The sequence below is a fragment of the Rhizoctonia solani genome, chromosome 6 (genome assembly GCF_016906535.1).
Source record: "Rhizoctonia solani chromosome 6, complete sequence".
NCBI lineage: Eukaryota > Fungi > Basidiomycota > Agaricomycetes > Cantharellales > Ceratobasidiaceae > Rhizoctonia > Rhizoctonia solani.
Genome location: NC_057375.1, coordinates 606467 through 620208, shown reverse-complemented (window position 1 = coordinate 620208; position 13742 = coordinate 606467). Strand labels below are relative to the sequence as shown.

The following is a 13742-nucleotide window of genomic DNA, read 5'->3' as shown; positions in this document are numbered from 1 at the left end:
TAATCAAACCATCGAGTCCTTGGATAAATGTTGTGCAATGTCCAATAGTTCACAGGAGTCGGGGTAAATTGGCACCAGCCTTAAACCTGTGAGATAACAGAATATAGAGAATTCAACGGATTATATGCGCCCCGGATGACACAATTACTCCGATTGGGGTGAATAAATGCATGCTACTGCTCGATGCCTTATCGATTCACAACTCCAAGAGCTATAAACATGTATAATCAGGTCAGAGGGACAAACCAAGCAGCTGAAAAGTAAAAGGTGTTATCCCCAAGTCTATATCGAGCGTTACGTCGCAATTGACACATCCATGCATCCATCACGAAACAAATTAACTCTATTACTCTAAATAACATTCTACAAATATCCCCAGTCAAATTCCCAGAATCGAAAACCCAGTATCCATAAACCAAACCCCAAAACCAAACCCATCAACCATTGCCGAGCATCGCAGCCGGCTGCTTATCATGCCTTACAACTACCCCTTTTTTGTCGTTTAAGACTCGAAATAGCCCCGTTAAGCTTCTGGAGAGCCACCATGGTACGTTGGCCATGAGAAAGGCCTGGCATCACTTCGCAACTAATAGCCGGCCATGTCTCATGCAAAAACCTAAAGTGGCATCGTGGGTCAATGGATGTTGTACGAAAGGTTTAAATCAGGCCAACTTACTCTGCCAGTTTCGACAACTTTTCAGATGAGAACTCGACGAGAGAATCCCAGCTCATTTCTAAAGATAGCCTATCCCGATTCGCACTTATTGATCCTATTGGAGGAATATTGGACTGCAGAGTATCCAGCCCCACGCTCAAAGTGTGCAGATTCGGCAAACGGGCGACTAGATCACGAGCATCTTGCCACGTGACTCTCCACGAAGGCAATCGCAAGGTGGAGAGATTGGGAAATGCGCGTGCAAGATCTTGAACCCCCACATTCCTATCTACGAGCGTGCCACATAAAGTGATGCTTCTCAGCGAAACCTGCTGTTCTTCTAAAAGTTTCAGGTTGTCGTGGGACAGAAAGACGACTTGAGTCACGTAATAGTACGGGTCGAGGTAGAACTCTTGGAGTGTGGGACTGTGGATACAAACGTGCGATATAAGCTCGCCGGCCCAATTACGAGATGTGAACTCGTCGAGAATAGGCTGTGCAATGACGGCGGATGACAATCTCGAAACGAGGCCCGGGATGTACCATAAGCCAATAATAGCATTGAGGCTTAATCTCCGGAGTTCGAGGCGTTCGAGAGAAGGAAAGGCATTCGGGCCGAGTGGTATAAGTCGCATGATTGGTTCGTGCTGATGCGATGATACGACGGAGAGCACTGCCAACTTGGGTAACTGACTAAGAGCCACGAGCATTCCAGGTTCGAGGGCAGCTGCACTGGTGACGAGGGTTCTGAGGCTATCGAACCGAGCAATATGTTCGTGTAAGCCGATTGCCAGAGGGATATTAAATTCAATGGAAGGCGAGTCGCGCCCGCTTGTACCAGGAGCTACCTCGAGCGTCTTGAGGCTGGGGCATTTGGCCGAAACAGTTTGGAGCATATTCGACACAAGGAGAGGCGCTAACCACGTAAACATGGCGCAAATATCGCCATTAGGGTTTGGCACACGTAGCTCAACGAGATCGGGGGTGAGAAAAGTGTTCACCCATTGGATGATTGAGTCGTGTGATTGGTTGGCAGGGGCTTCACGACAGCTGAGCCGAGTGAGATTGGGTAACAGAGGCCTGTCTCTTGCAACCAGGCCTTCCCAAGAGCTCAGAGTGAGGGTTTCAGTCCTTTGGTGGAAAATCTCGAGTTTTTGGACAAAAGGCGCGTAAAGATCAAAGCGGGAAAAGTCCAAATGTTTATCAAGCTCGACGACCTGGTGAGTGCAGTCGTTTAAGGGCATGTTACGTGCGTATAAGTATTGTACTCACTACGTTTGAGCACACGAAATCTGTCTTTTCACATTTCGTAGTAACTCCATCTATAAGCCCCAGTAGTGTTGTCACTCCGCGTATTTCTTCCCAAACAAACGGCGCGGTGCAGTAGAAAAAAAGCTTTGAAACACGTAGTAGGCGAGCGCGGTCTACAGGGCGGGCAGATTCACAAATAAGTGCGACTAACTCGGGTATATCCAGTGCGATGGAGCTATAGGGTATGCGCGACGACATGATGGCCTAAGGAAGAAGGGAGAGAAAGAACACTTCCGAGCAATTGCGTCAGAGAGATAACAGATGCCTGGGGAGAAAAACGGTTGGCTCCCACACGGTGGCCTGGGATGGACATCTAGGGTTTGGTAATACAGTCGCAGGAGATAACCCTGAGCACGTTTCGTCTTGGCCATTGACCTCATATCTTTATCGGGTTCGCGTCATCCAGAGACCCAGCTGTGCCGATTAAAGTCGGAGTTACTAGCGATCGAGGAAAGTAAATTAGTGTTAAATGCGTCCATATATATTGGAACAACTCGGTGAATCCAGCATCCAATAACTCGACACGTATGCTACTGGGCGCATCTTTGGAATCTTATATTTGGGATATCATCTTGAAAGCTAGTCCGTGGCGAATCAGGCTCCGGCAAGCCCTCAATTCCTCTATCTCCTGGTTTCAGCCTCCAGACCGGACGTAAGAGCACGGGGCATAGCGTGGGTATAGGAGATGCAGTATTTCATGCTTCAATGGTCATGCAAGCGCACTCTGATGGAGGAAGAGTCCAGCTTAGAGTGAGGAGTGTGGGAGCTTAGTGGAAGTTGACAAAGAGAGATTCGAAAATTTGGCAGAAGGTGTGGTGATGGAGCCTTCCCACGTGACTTTGAACTGAGACGCGAATTAGCCGCTGGCGCGATCGAATTCAAACTAGACACCATTCCGTCGCACAGAGCTTGGACGTGTCTTGGTCGACAGGTCGGTCGTCCTCGACTTTATCTGTTTATGCGACTGCAGAGACAACAAACATTGGGTACCTTCTTTGCTAAGCCAGCCACGATGAAGCCTGCACCTGCACAACAAGCTAGTTTGTCGGAATTCTTGGGAGCAAAGGGTGGAGCTAAATCCAAGGCGAGCACCAAGGACAAGGAGAGCAGTGGATCTAAAAGTGAGAATATCCATCGAAAATAGTGAACGAAAATCTCATATCAATCAGCATCCAAAGTCTCTAGTAAGCCGAAGCAGGAGGTTAAGTCCGAGAAAATTGCCACCGAGAGTGTTAAAGCAGCCGAACCTACTGAAGGTATGGAAGTGGACCAACCAGGTACGTTTGCCCTTCAGCATATGCAGAATTACTGTCTATTTTCTCTGTAATACCAGAACGTAAAGTACTCTCAGATGACGATGACGAAGGTAAGACATTCGCATATTAGAGAATGCTAGAGGCAACTTTATACATATGCTACTCCCTAGCGCCAGTTCGGAAACGGGTCAAACGTAATCGGGTTGACTTGGGCTCAGATGAAGGCTCCGATGGCGGCGGAGTATCTACCGTACGTCGTCTGACGAAACGTAAAGGTTTGTACTGCCGTTATCCATGTACTTGCCCTTATATCGCTCTTACCCAATTTCACTTCAGCTATTTCCACCAGGGATGAAGACGAATCATCTCCACCTCCCATATCTTCCGCCCCTCCATCATCCCCACCGCCAGATGACCCAACCCCATCATCACCTCCCAAGAAATCCAGGGCAAAGTCTTCATCGGGCCCCAATAAACCCGAAAAAACGAGCAAGGCATCAAAAAAGGACGCCACCGATGTTGCTCCTAAAGCTTCGTTGCCACCCCAAGACAAAAACGAGAAAGAAGTAGAAGAGATAGAGGCCGCCTCCGACGAAGATTTGGTTGACGAGGAAGGTGCTAGTAAGCGAAAGAATAAGGAAGTAGCCAGCAAGACAGCCGAGCTGGCGCTGGCGAAAATGAAGGACGTGGACTTTGGCTGGAAGGATGGAGAAACGTGAGTGATCATCAATCTTATATTCTACTCACCCACCTGAACATACCCAAACCCAGCGTTCCATATGCCGCGCTTGCTCAAGCGTTCTCCTTGATCGAGGCAACCACCAAGCGATTGGAGATCACCGCTATTCTAACAGCATTCCTAACTCTCGTTATTCGGCGCGCTACTGCCAAACCAACAACTAAGACGCAGTCAAAGGATAAGGAACCCGTCACGAGTGGGCACCAAGATGTGCTGCAGTGTGTTTATTTGTGCATCAACCGAGTAAGTTAGACCTTGTACCCTCGTACCGATTTCTCATACTGATAAGCTACTGTAGCTCGCTCCAGATTACACAGGAATTGAACTGGGGATCGGTGAATCCTTACTAGTCAAAGCCATTGGCGAGTCCACAGGACGCAAGATAGATGCAATCAAAGACGAGCTCAAGAAAGAAGGTGACCTTGGCTTAGTTGCAATGGTAAAGTACACTATCATGGTGTTGCTCCCGATTGTTAAGTTTCAATTAACAGAATTCACGAGCGATGCAAAAGACTCTATGGAAACCCAAGCCCCTAACGCTTCCTGCCGTATTCAAAAGTCTCCTCGAGATTGCCCAGTCAACTGGACACTCTGTTAGTTTTTATACATCTTTGAGGCATGAAGTGATTGCTGACATACTTTTTCGCTTTCTCTAGAGCCAAAACAAGAAGATCGGGATTATCACAAAGCTCCTTGCCGCCTGCTTGCCGGATCACGCCGAAGCCAAGTACATTATTCGTAGTCTGGAGGGAAAGCTACGTATCCGCCTAGCAGAACGCACAGTATTGGTTGCACTTGCCCAGGCCTGTGTATTAGCCGCTAATTATGAAGGTTTGCGCCTATATTCAAATAGAACCCCTAGTCAATTATCTGATTCAATGAATTTTCAGATGTTGAGAAATGGTCCAAGGAAGATTTGGGAGCCAAGTGTGATGAGGGCGTAGAAATTCTGAAGGCCGTATACAGGTATGTAATCAGAGCCTTTTATCGGGCCTCCGCTTACCATCCTGTAGCGAAATTCCTTCTTATGATATCGTTATCCCTGCACTTCTTATGGGTGGTATGGATTCGCTGCGAGAAACGTGCAAGCTTACACCCGGTATTCCACTCAAGCCCATGCTTGCGAAGCCAACCAAGGCCATTGGGGAAGTATTGGATAAATTTGAGAATACCAAATTTACTTGCGAATACAAATACGATGGCGAAAGGGCTCAGGTGAATCTCTGCCTGGGTAGGGGAATATGGAAGAAAACTAATCAAATTGATGAAACTCAGGTGCATAGACTCGAAGATGGTACCGTCGCAGTGTTCAGCCGCAACTCGGAAGACATGAGCAAGAAGTATCCTGACCTTGTTGAACAACTTCCCAGGGTGAGCATTCAAAGACGAACCGAGCTTCTATGAATTAATTTGTTATTGGACGTAGTGCTTCAAAGAAAGCACCAAGTCGTTTGTACTGGACGCGGAAGCAGTGGCCATCGACAAGACGACGAAAAAGTTGCTTCCGTTCCAAGAGCTAAGCAAACGTAAACGTAAGGATGTCAAGGTAGAAGATATTCAAGTCCGCGTGTGTCTCTTTGGCTTCGATTTGCTTTACCTTAATGGAGAGGTACGTTCTTGGCCCTGTACCTAATTTGGATCTCATCGGATCCGATCGGCTGACATCGGTGATCACCCAGTCGCTCCTCCGGAAAACGCTCGAGGAACGGAGAAAACTGCTCCGCGAGCATTTTACTGAGGTTGATTGCGAATTTGCATTTGCTAAGGCCTCGGATGGAGAAACAACCGAGGAGATCCAGGTTTTCCTCGAAGAGAGTGTGAAGGATGGATGTGAGGGTTTGATGGTCAAAACTCTGACAGGGGACGCGAGTAGATACGAGCCGAGCCGAAGAAGTGTTAACTGGTTGAAGGTGGGTAGCCAATCCTAGCACAAGGAACTTTGGTTGACCGTAACATCCTGGTAGCTTAAAAAAGATTATCTCGCAGGTATTGGAGATTCTCTCGACCTGGTTGTAGTTGGGGCGTACTATGGAAAAGGAAAACGCACCAAGGTTTACGGTGCCTTCCTTCTCGCCTGCTACGACCCTGACGCCGAAGAGTACCAAACAATTTGTAAAATTGGTACCGGATTTTCCGACGAGGCACTCGCAGCTCACTACGCCCAACTTCAGCCCCTTGAACAGCCTAAGCCTTGGGGCAACGTCAAGATAGGTGGGGCCAAGCCCGACATTTGGTTCGAGCCTAAGGTCGTTTGGGAGGTATTGACCGCCGATCTCAGCTTGAGCCCGGTGTACGAGGCAGCAAGAGGCTTGGTGCGTATTCCGAGTTGATCCGCGACGCTTCCACCTAACGGGATTTTTTTTAGGTCGATGACAGAGGAATCTCGTTGCGATTCCCTCGATTCATCCGCGTCAGGGACGACAAGTCAGCGGATGACGCGACGGAACCATCACAGGTGCGTCTTGTGGTGATCCTTCTCGAAGAGATCGCATTGCTTATTTTTGTGTAGATCGCAGAAATGTACGAACGACAGTCGTTGGCTCAGAACGGGCCTGGAAAGAAGAAGCGAGGAGGCGAAGATGACGACTTTTGGTAATCGTAATTCTAGTGCGCCACTGCGGATGAGCTTTATTTTTTGTCCTATTCACCACTTGTTAGTCATCATACATAATTCTATACAACCAAGGAACACAACATATGTCCAAAAAGCAGAAAACGAAAGGAGTGGTATAAATAGTGCACAAAGCAACGAAAGCGAATGAAAGACTCTAGTAACTCAAAAAACCAGGACAGAACTATCTGAAAGTCTAATCAATGATCGGCGAGGGAATGCCGCGGAAGTGTAGGGCTTACCGATCTCTTGGCTTGGGCGTTGTCAATCGAGAGCCGAGGTCGTGAACACCCTTCCCGGCCGCGAAGACCGCACCACCAACGATACCACCAACCAATACGAATGGTGTTAGTAGAATAATGCCCAACCCCTTCGCAATAGCCAACATAACGTGCTCCTTTTCTTCCTCGCTACTGTTCTGCAAGGCCTGGGCCCTATCGTACCAATGTTGTTTCCCAGACTCGCTTGGGCAAGCATCGCCGATGCGGCGCATCAGTGCAACCGCTTGGGGTTCGAGTGTTCTGGATGTCGCCGTATCTCCTCGTCGTCGAGCATCATTTAATTTCTCGAACAAGGCTTGAAGTTCGGTAAGGAGCTCTCGAGCAGTCTTTTCAGATGTGTCAGACATGGTGGAGTTTGAGGTACGAGGAGAGCTGTCTGATCTGCCGAATTGAGCAAAGTGAATCAATGGCTTCATCGCTACAACCAGTAGAGGTACCTACAGGTTCGTGAGCGGCCAAAGGAAGGACGAGGATACGCATTACACTCATGGCAACACGCAGTTTAAGTATCTGGGTCAGCCCCCATGGAATCTGGGGGGCGTATACGAACCGGCAACAGGGATGTGGCCAAATTCTTTGAGTCGTAATCAATGGAATCCGTAATCAACAAGACAGCCACTTCTGTTCTTGCGCGCGGCCGCGCTGTCATTCATATCCTGACACCTGAAGGAATGTAAAATGGTACCCGATTGAATTTAAAATTGCGGGCAACATCGATATTTTAGTGCTTAATTTGTCTTAATCTAGGCATCGACCCGACATATGGTACCTCCGCCACAAAATCCGTATGATTGATTACCAGCTGTCGTTGGGATTTACCTACACAGGATCGGTCTTGCGATCAATTGTCTATCTAGGTGTATATGAAAGCTCCTTGCCAGCCCCGTCTGCTCCCGATACGTTTTCGGTAGCTTCAAGTGTTTTCAAGTCCGTCTCGAACTGTTCGGTGATCCCCAGGAGTGTCAGAACCTATATAAATGACGTAACTCAATAATGGTCTATGCCGACGACCCAACATGGGACGTACGTGCGACAAACGTAGAGGTTCCTTGTCGGCGATCGACAGGGCTTGCGCTCCCCGGATTATCTGTTTAATGACACGACCATTGAAAGACTTTTTCGCTAGTGATGCGAGTTCTTCATGTGTGATATAGGCGGATTTGTCTGACGAGGGCGGAGTGTCTACCAGATTTGCCCCAGCACGAATAAGGAACTACGATCCAGGAACTCAATCCCATTGTATGCGTAGCAATGTGGGGGGGAGGACTTGCCTCCTTCCAAATCAATGATCTCGACGCTTGATCGAGATCGGGGTAGTGAATTGCCATTGAGATTCGCCTACCAGGCCGAATTAGACCTTGTATGTGAGATGCGTAGCCATACATACGAAATGAAAGCATTATCAAAGGTGCGGATCCGGTTCGTGGTTAAAATAAGAACTATAAATTACCCGTTAGCCGCACCAGTCACAGGGAGCACCCCTCTGGAGTGTTGTTGCCACTCACCACCTGTATGGTATTCGAGCACCCGCAAAAAGACGCTCACGAGACTATTCCGCGTGATGTCAAACGTATTCCGAGCTTCCAAAAATACATCAGCCTATAGAACAGGGGGGTCAGGTGACTTTAAACTAAGTTCTTGAGGAAAATAGACGATTTACTTCGTCGATCAGTACAACAGCTTTCCACGTAGTGGTCATCTAACAACAGTGGAGTGAGCATGTGGCTAGTGCTAAGTTAAAATCCCATACCTCAAGTATGTTGTTTAACTGTTTCTCAAGCTCAGGAGCTTGTGTTCCGAGTTCACCGGATGATACAACGTACAGCGGGCACTAGTATCCGATGGAAATTCAGCGGGGCATAATCAACTCAAGGCCGGTACCAGTATATCACCTTCAAATGTTCTGACACCGCCTCGGCAGTAAGGGTCTAGGCCAGTCAATTATTAGTCGCCGCCGGGTTGAATCAATATATTTACGAACCTTTCCGGTCCCTGAATTAATGCAAGGTAAGCAAGCTGGGCAGCGATTACTTCTCAAGTAGAGTAAGGTGCATGACAGACCTGGCTTTCCGTGAAGAACCATCACCAATCCCCCACCCTTGCCGGACACTAGGTCCCTTGCCAAATCATTGCCGCTTTCTGAATGGGTCTCGACCATAGCCTTGATAATCTTTTTGTACTCTGGTCTAAGTACGAGTTGGTCGAAAGCTAATTCATCGAATATGATTTCTGATAAGTTTGTGACAAGAACTTTACCCCATGTTTTAGCAGCAAAAGACCATGCTTTATGGGTAGGCGGAGTTAGACATATGATATCATCAGGGAGTCGAGTATCGTTGCTATACTCTTCGCGCACATCTGTTTTACGATTGGCATGGCGCCGTCGAGGAGAGTCGAGTGGTGAATATGCGGGATATGAATCTACATGTGGGTTCCTGGTAGACTCTTTATTAGTCATCGAACACACGCTAGTTACTAAGTCAAAATTTACCATATTTCTGCTTGGTAGCCTCCTGAAGTATTGAGATTGTATCGCGAGTACCCACTGGCGTCCACCATGACTCTACCTTTGCCCTGGACCAAAATTTAACTAAGCACGACGGCTGGGTGTTGGACTTACCGGTATTTTTATTGTGCGGCAACCAGTAGGCACAACGATAAATGCATTGTACTTGAGGTAGTGGATACCTGCGTACTGATACAAACGGAGTTTTACACACAAGTTCACAATTACAATTGGACACCAACCTTCTGATAAATCCTTCCTCGCTCTTTTCCAAAATAATTATGGTTAATTTGGGGAGAACATGATATGACGCGCGAATGCTAACCTATAAGCTCACTCTTGCGTTGATCTGTCATGACTTTTATCGGGACTTGGTCCATTTTCATCAAACCCTATCAAGGTGTTATGAATAGCTCGACACTTGTTATAATGTGCTGCTAACCTTGAAATACCAGATACCAACGGGTGTGATGTCTTGTTTAAATACCTTGCCATCCCAAGAGTACGTAGCTCCTTTCATGGTAAATACTGTTCCACTAAACACCAGCCAATAAATTTCGTTCTGTCAAATGCTGAAGCTAAGTGTGTACCCACTTATTTCCGTAGCTCCAAGATTCAACTCTCATCCCCTTTGGAAAATCAGATTCTTCATCTTTGGTTTCCAGAATTTTTCCTGGCGCGCATAGAGTCCACAAGAGCTTGAACGATATATATCCATCTGACTCAAGTCGCTTGAATTCTTTAACCGTCTCCGTGAAGTGAGACTCGACAAAGTCGAGCAAGAGCCAAAGTTGCTCAGGGACTGTCAATGGTGGTTTGGTATCAACTGGTGGTGGGTCCGAGTTCAGGGGCAATTGAACCAGATCTTCACTGCTTCCATTAGTTAATGCCACTGGTACCGATGCGGTGGGAGGGGCGGTATGAACAATTGACGCCCTTGATTCTTCGGGCTTGAGTTCTTCGTCGAATAATTCTTCGTCTTCTGACTCGAGTACCGGCTTGGTTGCCAAAGCTTTGAGTGTCTCCAACCTTAGGAAAATTTCCCTGGCATCAATTCCAGGAGACGACTCATTCAAACCGGTTATACCCTTGAGAACCCACTGAGATCTGGAATAGTCATCAGGCCCTTTTTTGCCACGATGTGTATACATGTACCAACCGAAGAAACGTGACCAAGTCCGTGGAAACCAACTCGATCCAAGTGTGATCGTCGATGCCTGTAGTCTGTAAAAGTCCCATAAAGAACTGAAGGGAGATGAAATATCTTACTGGGCCCCATAGGTCCATATACTCGTTTATAGGCTTTAAAAATCAGCCTCTTGCTATTTACAACTTTTTTGACTACTTTAAACTGAACAGTTTGCCAGCTGTCATAGTGCTGATTCCTTTTTACACGGTCGTAGTTAGGGAAACCGACTATGTCAATCCAGATAAATTTCCCACCAAATCTGATCAAAGCATGCAAAGTAAGCTTTGGGGTTAATCTCTTCCAAGTCGGAATAAGGTGACCCGGGATGGACCATTGGATAACTACGCCTCATAGCGGAAATGGCACGCAGGTGGGTGGTTAGAACTGGTACGCTACGAGTAGAGAGCAAAGTAACTGTATGCGGTCCAGTCAAGTCTTATACCACCAATAATAGGCGCACATCGCAATTTTTCCAAGCACTATGGCACAATTCAGGCGCCCCTATCAATTGCAAGAAGCGATCGGGCGCTCGAGCGATGGGCGCATCTCTGGCAAGTCATCCTTAACTGACACGCCTTGTCAAGCTAGATTTAGTCGAGCCCAAGCATTATGCATCGGTCGATGGGTCGATCTCGCGGTATCATGGATCGATATGTCAAAACGAGGCGCTAAGAACCTGGTGGCTTCGCATGGAACCAGTTGGCTTGCCTTGAAGGGGATCGGGAACCATGGGCCATCACTCATGTTTGTTTTACACAACTGAATATGACGTTTTTCTAGGGTCCAGTACTTAATGACATGATCCTTTCGGGGTATTATTCGTGTGAATTAGTCTGTCATCTGTGGGGACATTTCTGAATTGAGCCACACACAAGCGCTCAGTAGGGTAGTGCTAGTGCTATAAAGGGTAGACCAGCCGAGTCCTGGGCTTGGTGTTGGTATCGCAAAAGGAGTATAGATAACCCTGAATGCCAACTAAAGTTAAAGGACAAGATCAGGCTATCAGCATAAGCACCTACCAACAGCCTTCCTGGGCGCTCGTATACTGACTTGAGATAGGTTGCCTATATAGTGTACACAAAGTATTGATTGTTGCGAGAAACTAGGTTACTAATTGTTTACGGGGTGGTGGCGCATATATGCCTATTTGTGTATGTACTAGACTATATAGCTAAGCTTAGTAGATCTCTGAGTCTACGAGCACCAGCTAACCTACAAACAGGCTCGTTCTCCTGAATATCTTAACAATCGTCACGTTGATACAGTGAATTATTTGCGCCCATCAATCGTCTATCCGGGTATAAGCGGGCCAGGACATCAAGTCCTTGGCGACGGGGTAGAATTCCTGTCCGAGATCATGCGGGGTATTTTATGAGATCTTACGATGTCCACATACGTAAATTTAATTAATTTCGTTCATATTCAAACTACGAATACAAATTCTTCGTATTGTCTAGTTGCCACTAGGGTATGCGGTCGCATTCACGATATCAACGAATTCGGGCTTCAAGGAAGCACCTCCGACAAGGAAGCCGTCGACATCTTGTTGGGAGGCTGAAAGAAAAAGGCGTTAGGGTGGGTTTGGAGAGGAATGATATGAAAAGGAGACAAATAAAGATGGTGAGAGAAACCAAGACTTACCGCTCTCCTTGCAATTACCCGCATTCACACTACCTCCATAAATGATGCGAATCTCTTCGGCAACCTGGGAGGAAACATTGCTCGCCACCCATGAGCGAATATCTTTGTGTGCGTCTTGTGCCTGGATCATAAAACAGCACGTTTAGCCAACCGAAGAGAAATAGGAAGAACAGAAGCGTACCTGTTGGCAAGTCGCGACTTTTCCAGTCCCGATGGCCCACACCGGCTCATAGGCAATTACAATCTTGCTCCAATCGGATATCTTGGCTTTAACAGCCGCAAGCTGCCTCTCGCATACGTCCTTGGTTATCCCGGCCTCGCGCTCGTTGAGCGTCTCTCCAATGCACAAAATGACGCTCAAACCAGCAGCGAGTGCAGCCTTGGTCTTGTCAGCCACAACTTCGTCGGTTTCGCCAAACAGGGTACGACGTTCCGAGTGGCCGAGGATGACCCAGTGGATGCCCGCATCGATGAGTTGAGTAGGGGAGATTTCGCCCGTGAACGCTCCGGAGGACGCGATGTATGCGTTTTGAGCGGAGATTTGGATGTGAGGTTTGGCGGCTGCGAGGGATGTGAGGAGGTAGAGTGCTGGTGGGGCGATTACGACCTCTGTTCGGGAGAGGAGTGGTGGTAAATATTAGAGCTCCAAACAAAGAGTTAGCAAGTAGGAAGACTTGCCAGTGTTGGAATCCAACTGTGCGTTGTTTAGATTTTCGATGATGGATTGGATGGACTTGACAGTCCCGTTCATTTTGAAGTTACCTGATCTACGATCAGTTCACTATTCGAATTAAAGCACTTGAGAATAGTCCTACCGCCAACAAAGAATTTACGAGCCATTGTTGAATAGAGCTTGAGAGTTAGGAAATACTGTAACTGGGAAAGTTGTCGACCTGGTACTTAAATCACAGTCCGAGTCTGGGAGAACGAGCTCGAGCCGTGAGAATCAGGGTCTCAGGGCGTTATGAGGTAACACCGTAACGGTGCGCGTATCAGAGCGGGCGGAAGGCCGCTGGGTCGAACAGAACACGAGCCACCCGAGTCGGGCCGAGCGGATCGATAGATTGAGAGCATAACATACGTGTGCGGGATGACTGTTGTGCATAGGTTCCCTTGTAGTGGGTCATGTACGTATCGTCGTAAGAAATATGTACTCGGAGCCGCTTCCGTGGTGCAAATCTCGCGATACCGAGCGGATGGGAGGATTATGACAAGGCGGAGAGGCGTTGTGTCTCAATTGAAGGATGTCCATCTGATTATGCCAGAGCTGATGAAGAAACACAAAAGTTGAAAAAGGTGAAATGATGGCCCAGCCTGTCGCGGCTATCCCCAGCGGGAACGAGAGGACACGGATGAGGCTATTTAAGACCGGAAAATACGCGGGTGATACGTACAAACGGGATATAAGATGAAAGCACATGAAAGGGAAATAAAAGACAAAATGTGAGCAGTTTAAGCCGCCGAGCACGTGAGCTGATGTATCCACACAATCGCATACAACGTCACAGGGTCCAATCACGTTAGCTTGAAGGTTACGCGCGGGCTGCCCTTTC

At 47.6% G+C, this 13742-nt stretch overlaps 5 protein-coding genes across 5 annotated transcripts; 1 reads left to right on the top strand and 4 right to left on the bottom strand.

Moving 5' to 3' along the window:
• Positions 1-672: 672 nt before the first annotated feature.
• Positions 673-2164, bottom strand: RhiXN_05653 (uncharacterized protein; the record flags this gene model as incomplete). Its single annotated transcript, XM_043325469.1, has 2 exons — positions 673-1872; positions 1928-2164. The coding sequence occupies 2 exons, from the start codon at positions 2162-2164 to the stop codon at positions 673-675; spliced, it is 1437 nt and encodes a 478-aa protein (XP_043180901.1).
• An 814-nt stretch (positions 2165-2978) lies between these two features.
• Positions 2979-6557, top strand: RhiXN_05652 (ATP-dependent DNA ligase; the record flags this gene model as incomplete). Its single annotated transcript, XM_043325468.1, has 17 exons — positions 2979-3087; positions 3136-3243; positions 3300-3332; positions 3393-3497; positions 3559-3937; positions 3994-4204; positions 4260-4400; positions 4453-4554; positions 4618-4792; positions 4852-4927; positions 4975-5176; positions 5237-5332; positions 5388-5570; positions 5641-5871; positions 5926-6273; positions 6327-6416; positions 6471-6557. 17 exons carry the CDS (start codon positions 2979-2981, stop codon positions 6555-6557), a joined length of 2676 nt encoding a protein of 891 aa, XP_043180900.1.
• Positions 6558-6756: 199 nt separating this feature from the next.
• On the bottom strand, positions 6757-7200 carry RhiXN_05651 (uncharacterized protein; the record flags this gene model as incomplete). Its single annotated transcript, XM_043325467.1, has 2 exons — positions 6757-6760; positions 6815-7200. 2 exons carry the CDS (start codon positions 7198-7200, stop codon positions 6757-6759), a joined length of 390 nt encoding a protein of 129 aa, XP_043180899.1.
• A 502-nt stretch (positions 7201-7702) lies between these two features.
• On the bottom strand, positions 7703-10646 carry RhiXN_05650 (AAA family ATPase; the record flags this gene model as incomplete). Its single annotated transcript, XM_043325466.1, has 18 exons — positions 7703-7822; positions 7881-8035; positions 8082-8191; positions 8241-8292; positions 8359-8452; positions 8514-8552; positions 8604-8684; positions 8746-8781; positions 8835-8845; positions 8915-9288; positions 9345-9427; positions 9474-9548; positions 9602-9624; positions 9685-9751; positions 9802-9895; positions 9954-10466; positions 10519-10583; positions 10629-10646. The coding sequence occupies 18 exons, from the start codon at positions 10644-10646 to the stop codon at positions 7703-7705; spliced, it is 2010 nt and encodes a 669-aa protein (XP_043180898.1).
• Positions 10647-12001: 1355 nt separating this feature from the next.
• On the bottom strand, positions 12002-13029 carry RhiXN_05649 (triose phosphate isomerase; the record flags this gene model as incomplete). The annotated part of the gene is made up of 5 exons (XM_043325465.1): positions 12002-12102; positions 12190-12310; positions 12371-12777; positions 12841-12951; positions 13005-13029. The coding sequence occupies 5 exons, from the start codon at positions 13027-13029 to the stop codon at positions 12002-12004; spliced, it is 765 nt and encodes a 254-aa protein (XP_043180897.1).
• Between the last annotated feature and the right edge of the window lie 713 nt (positions 13030-13742).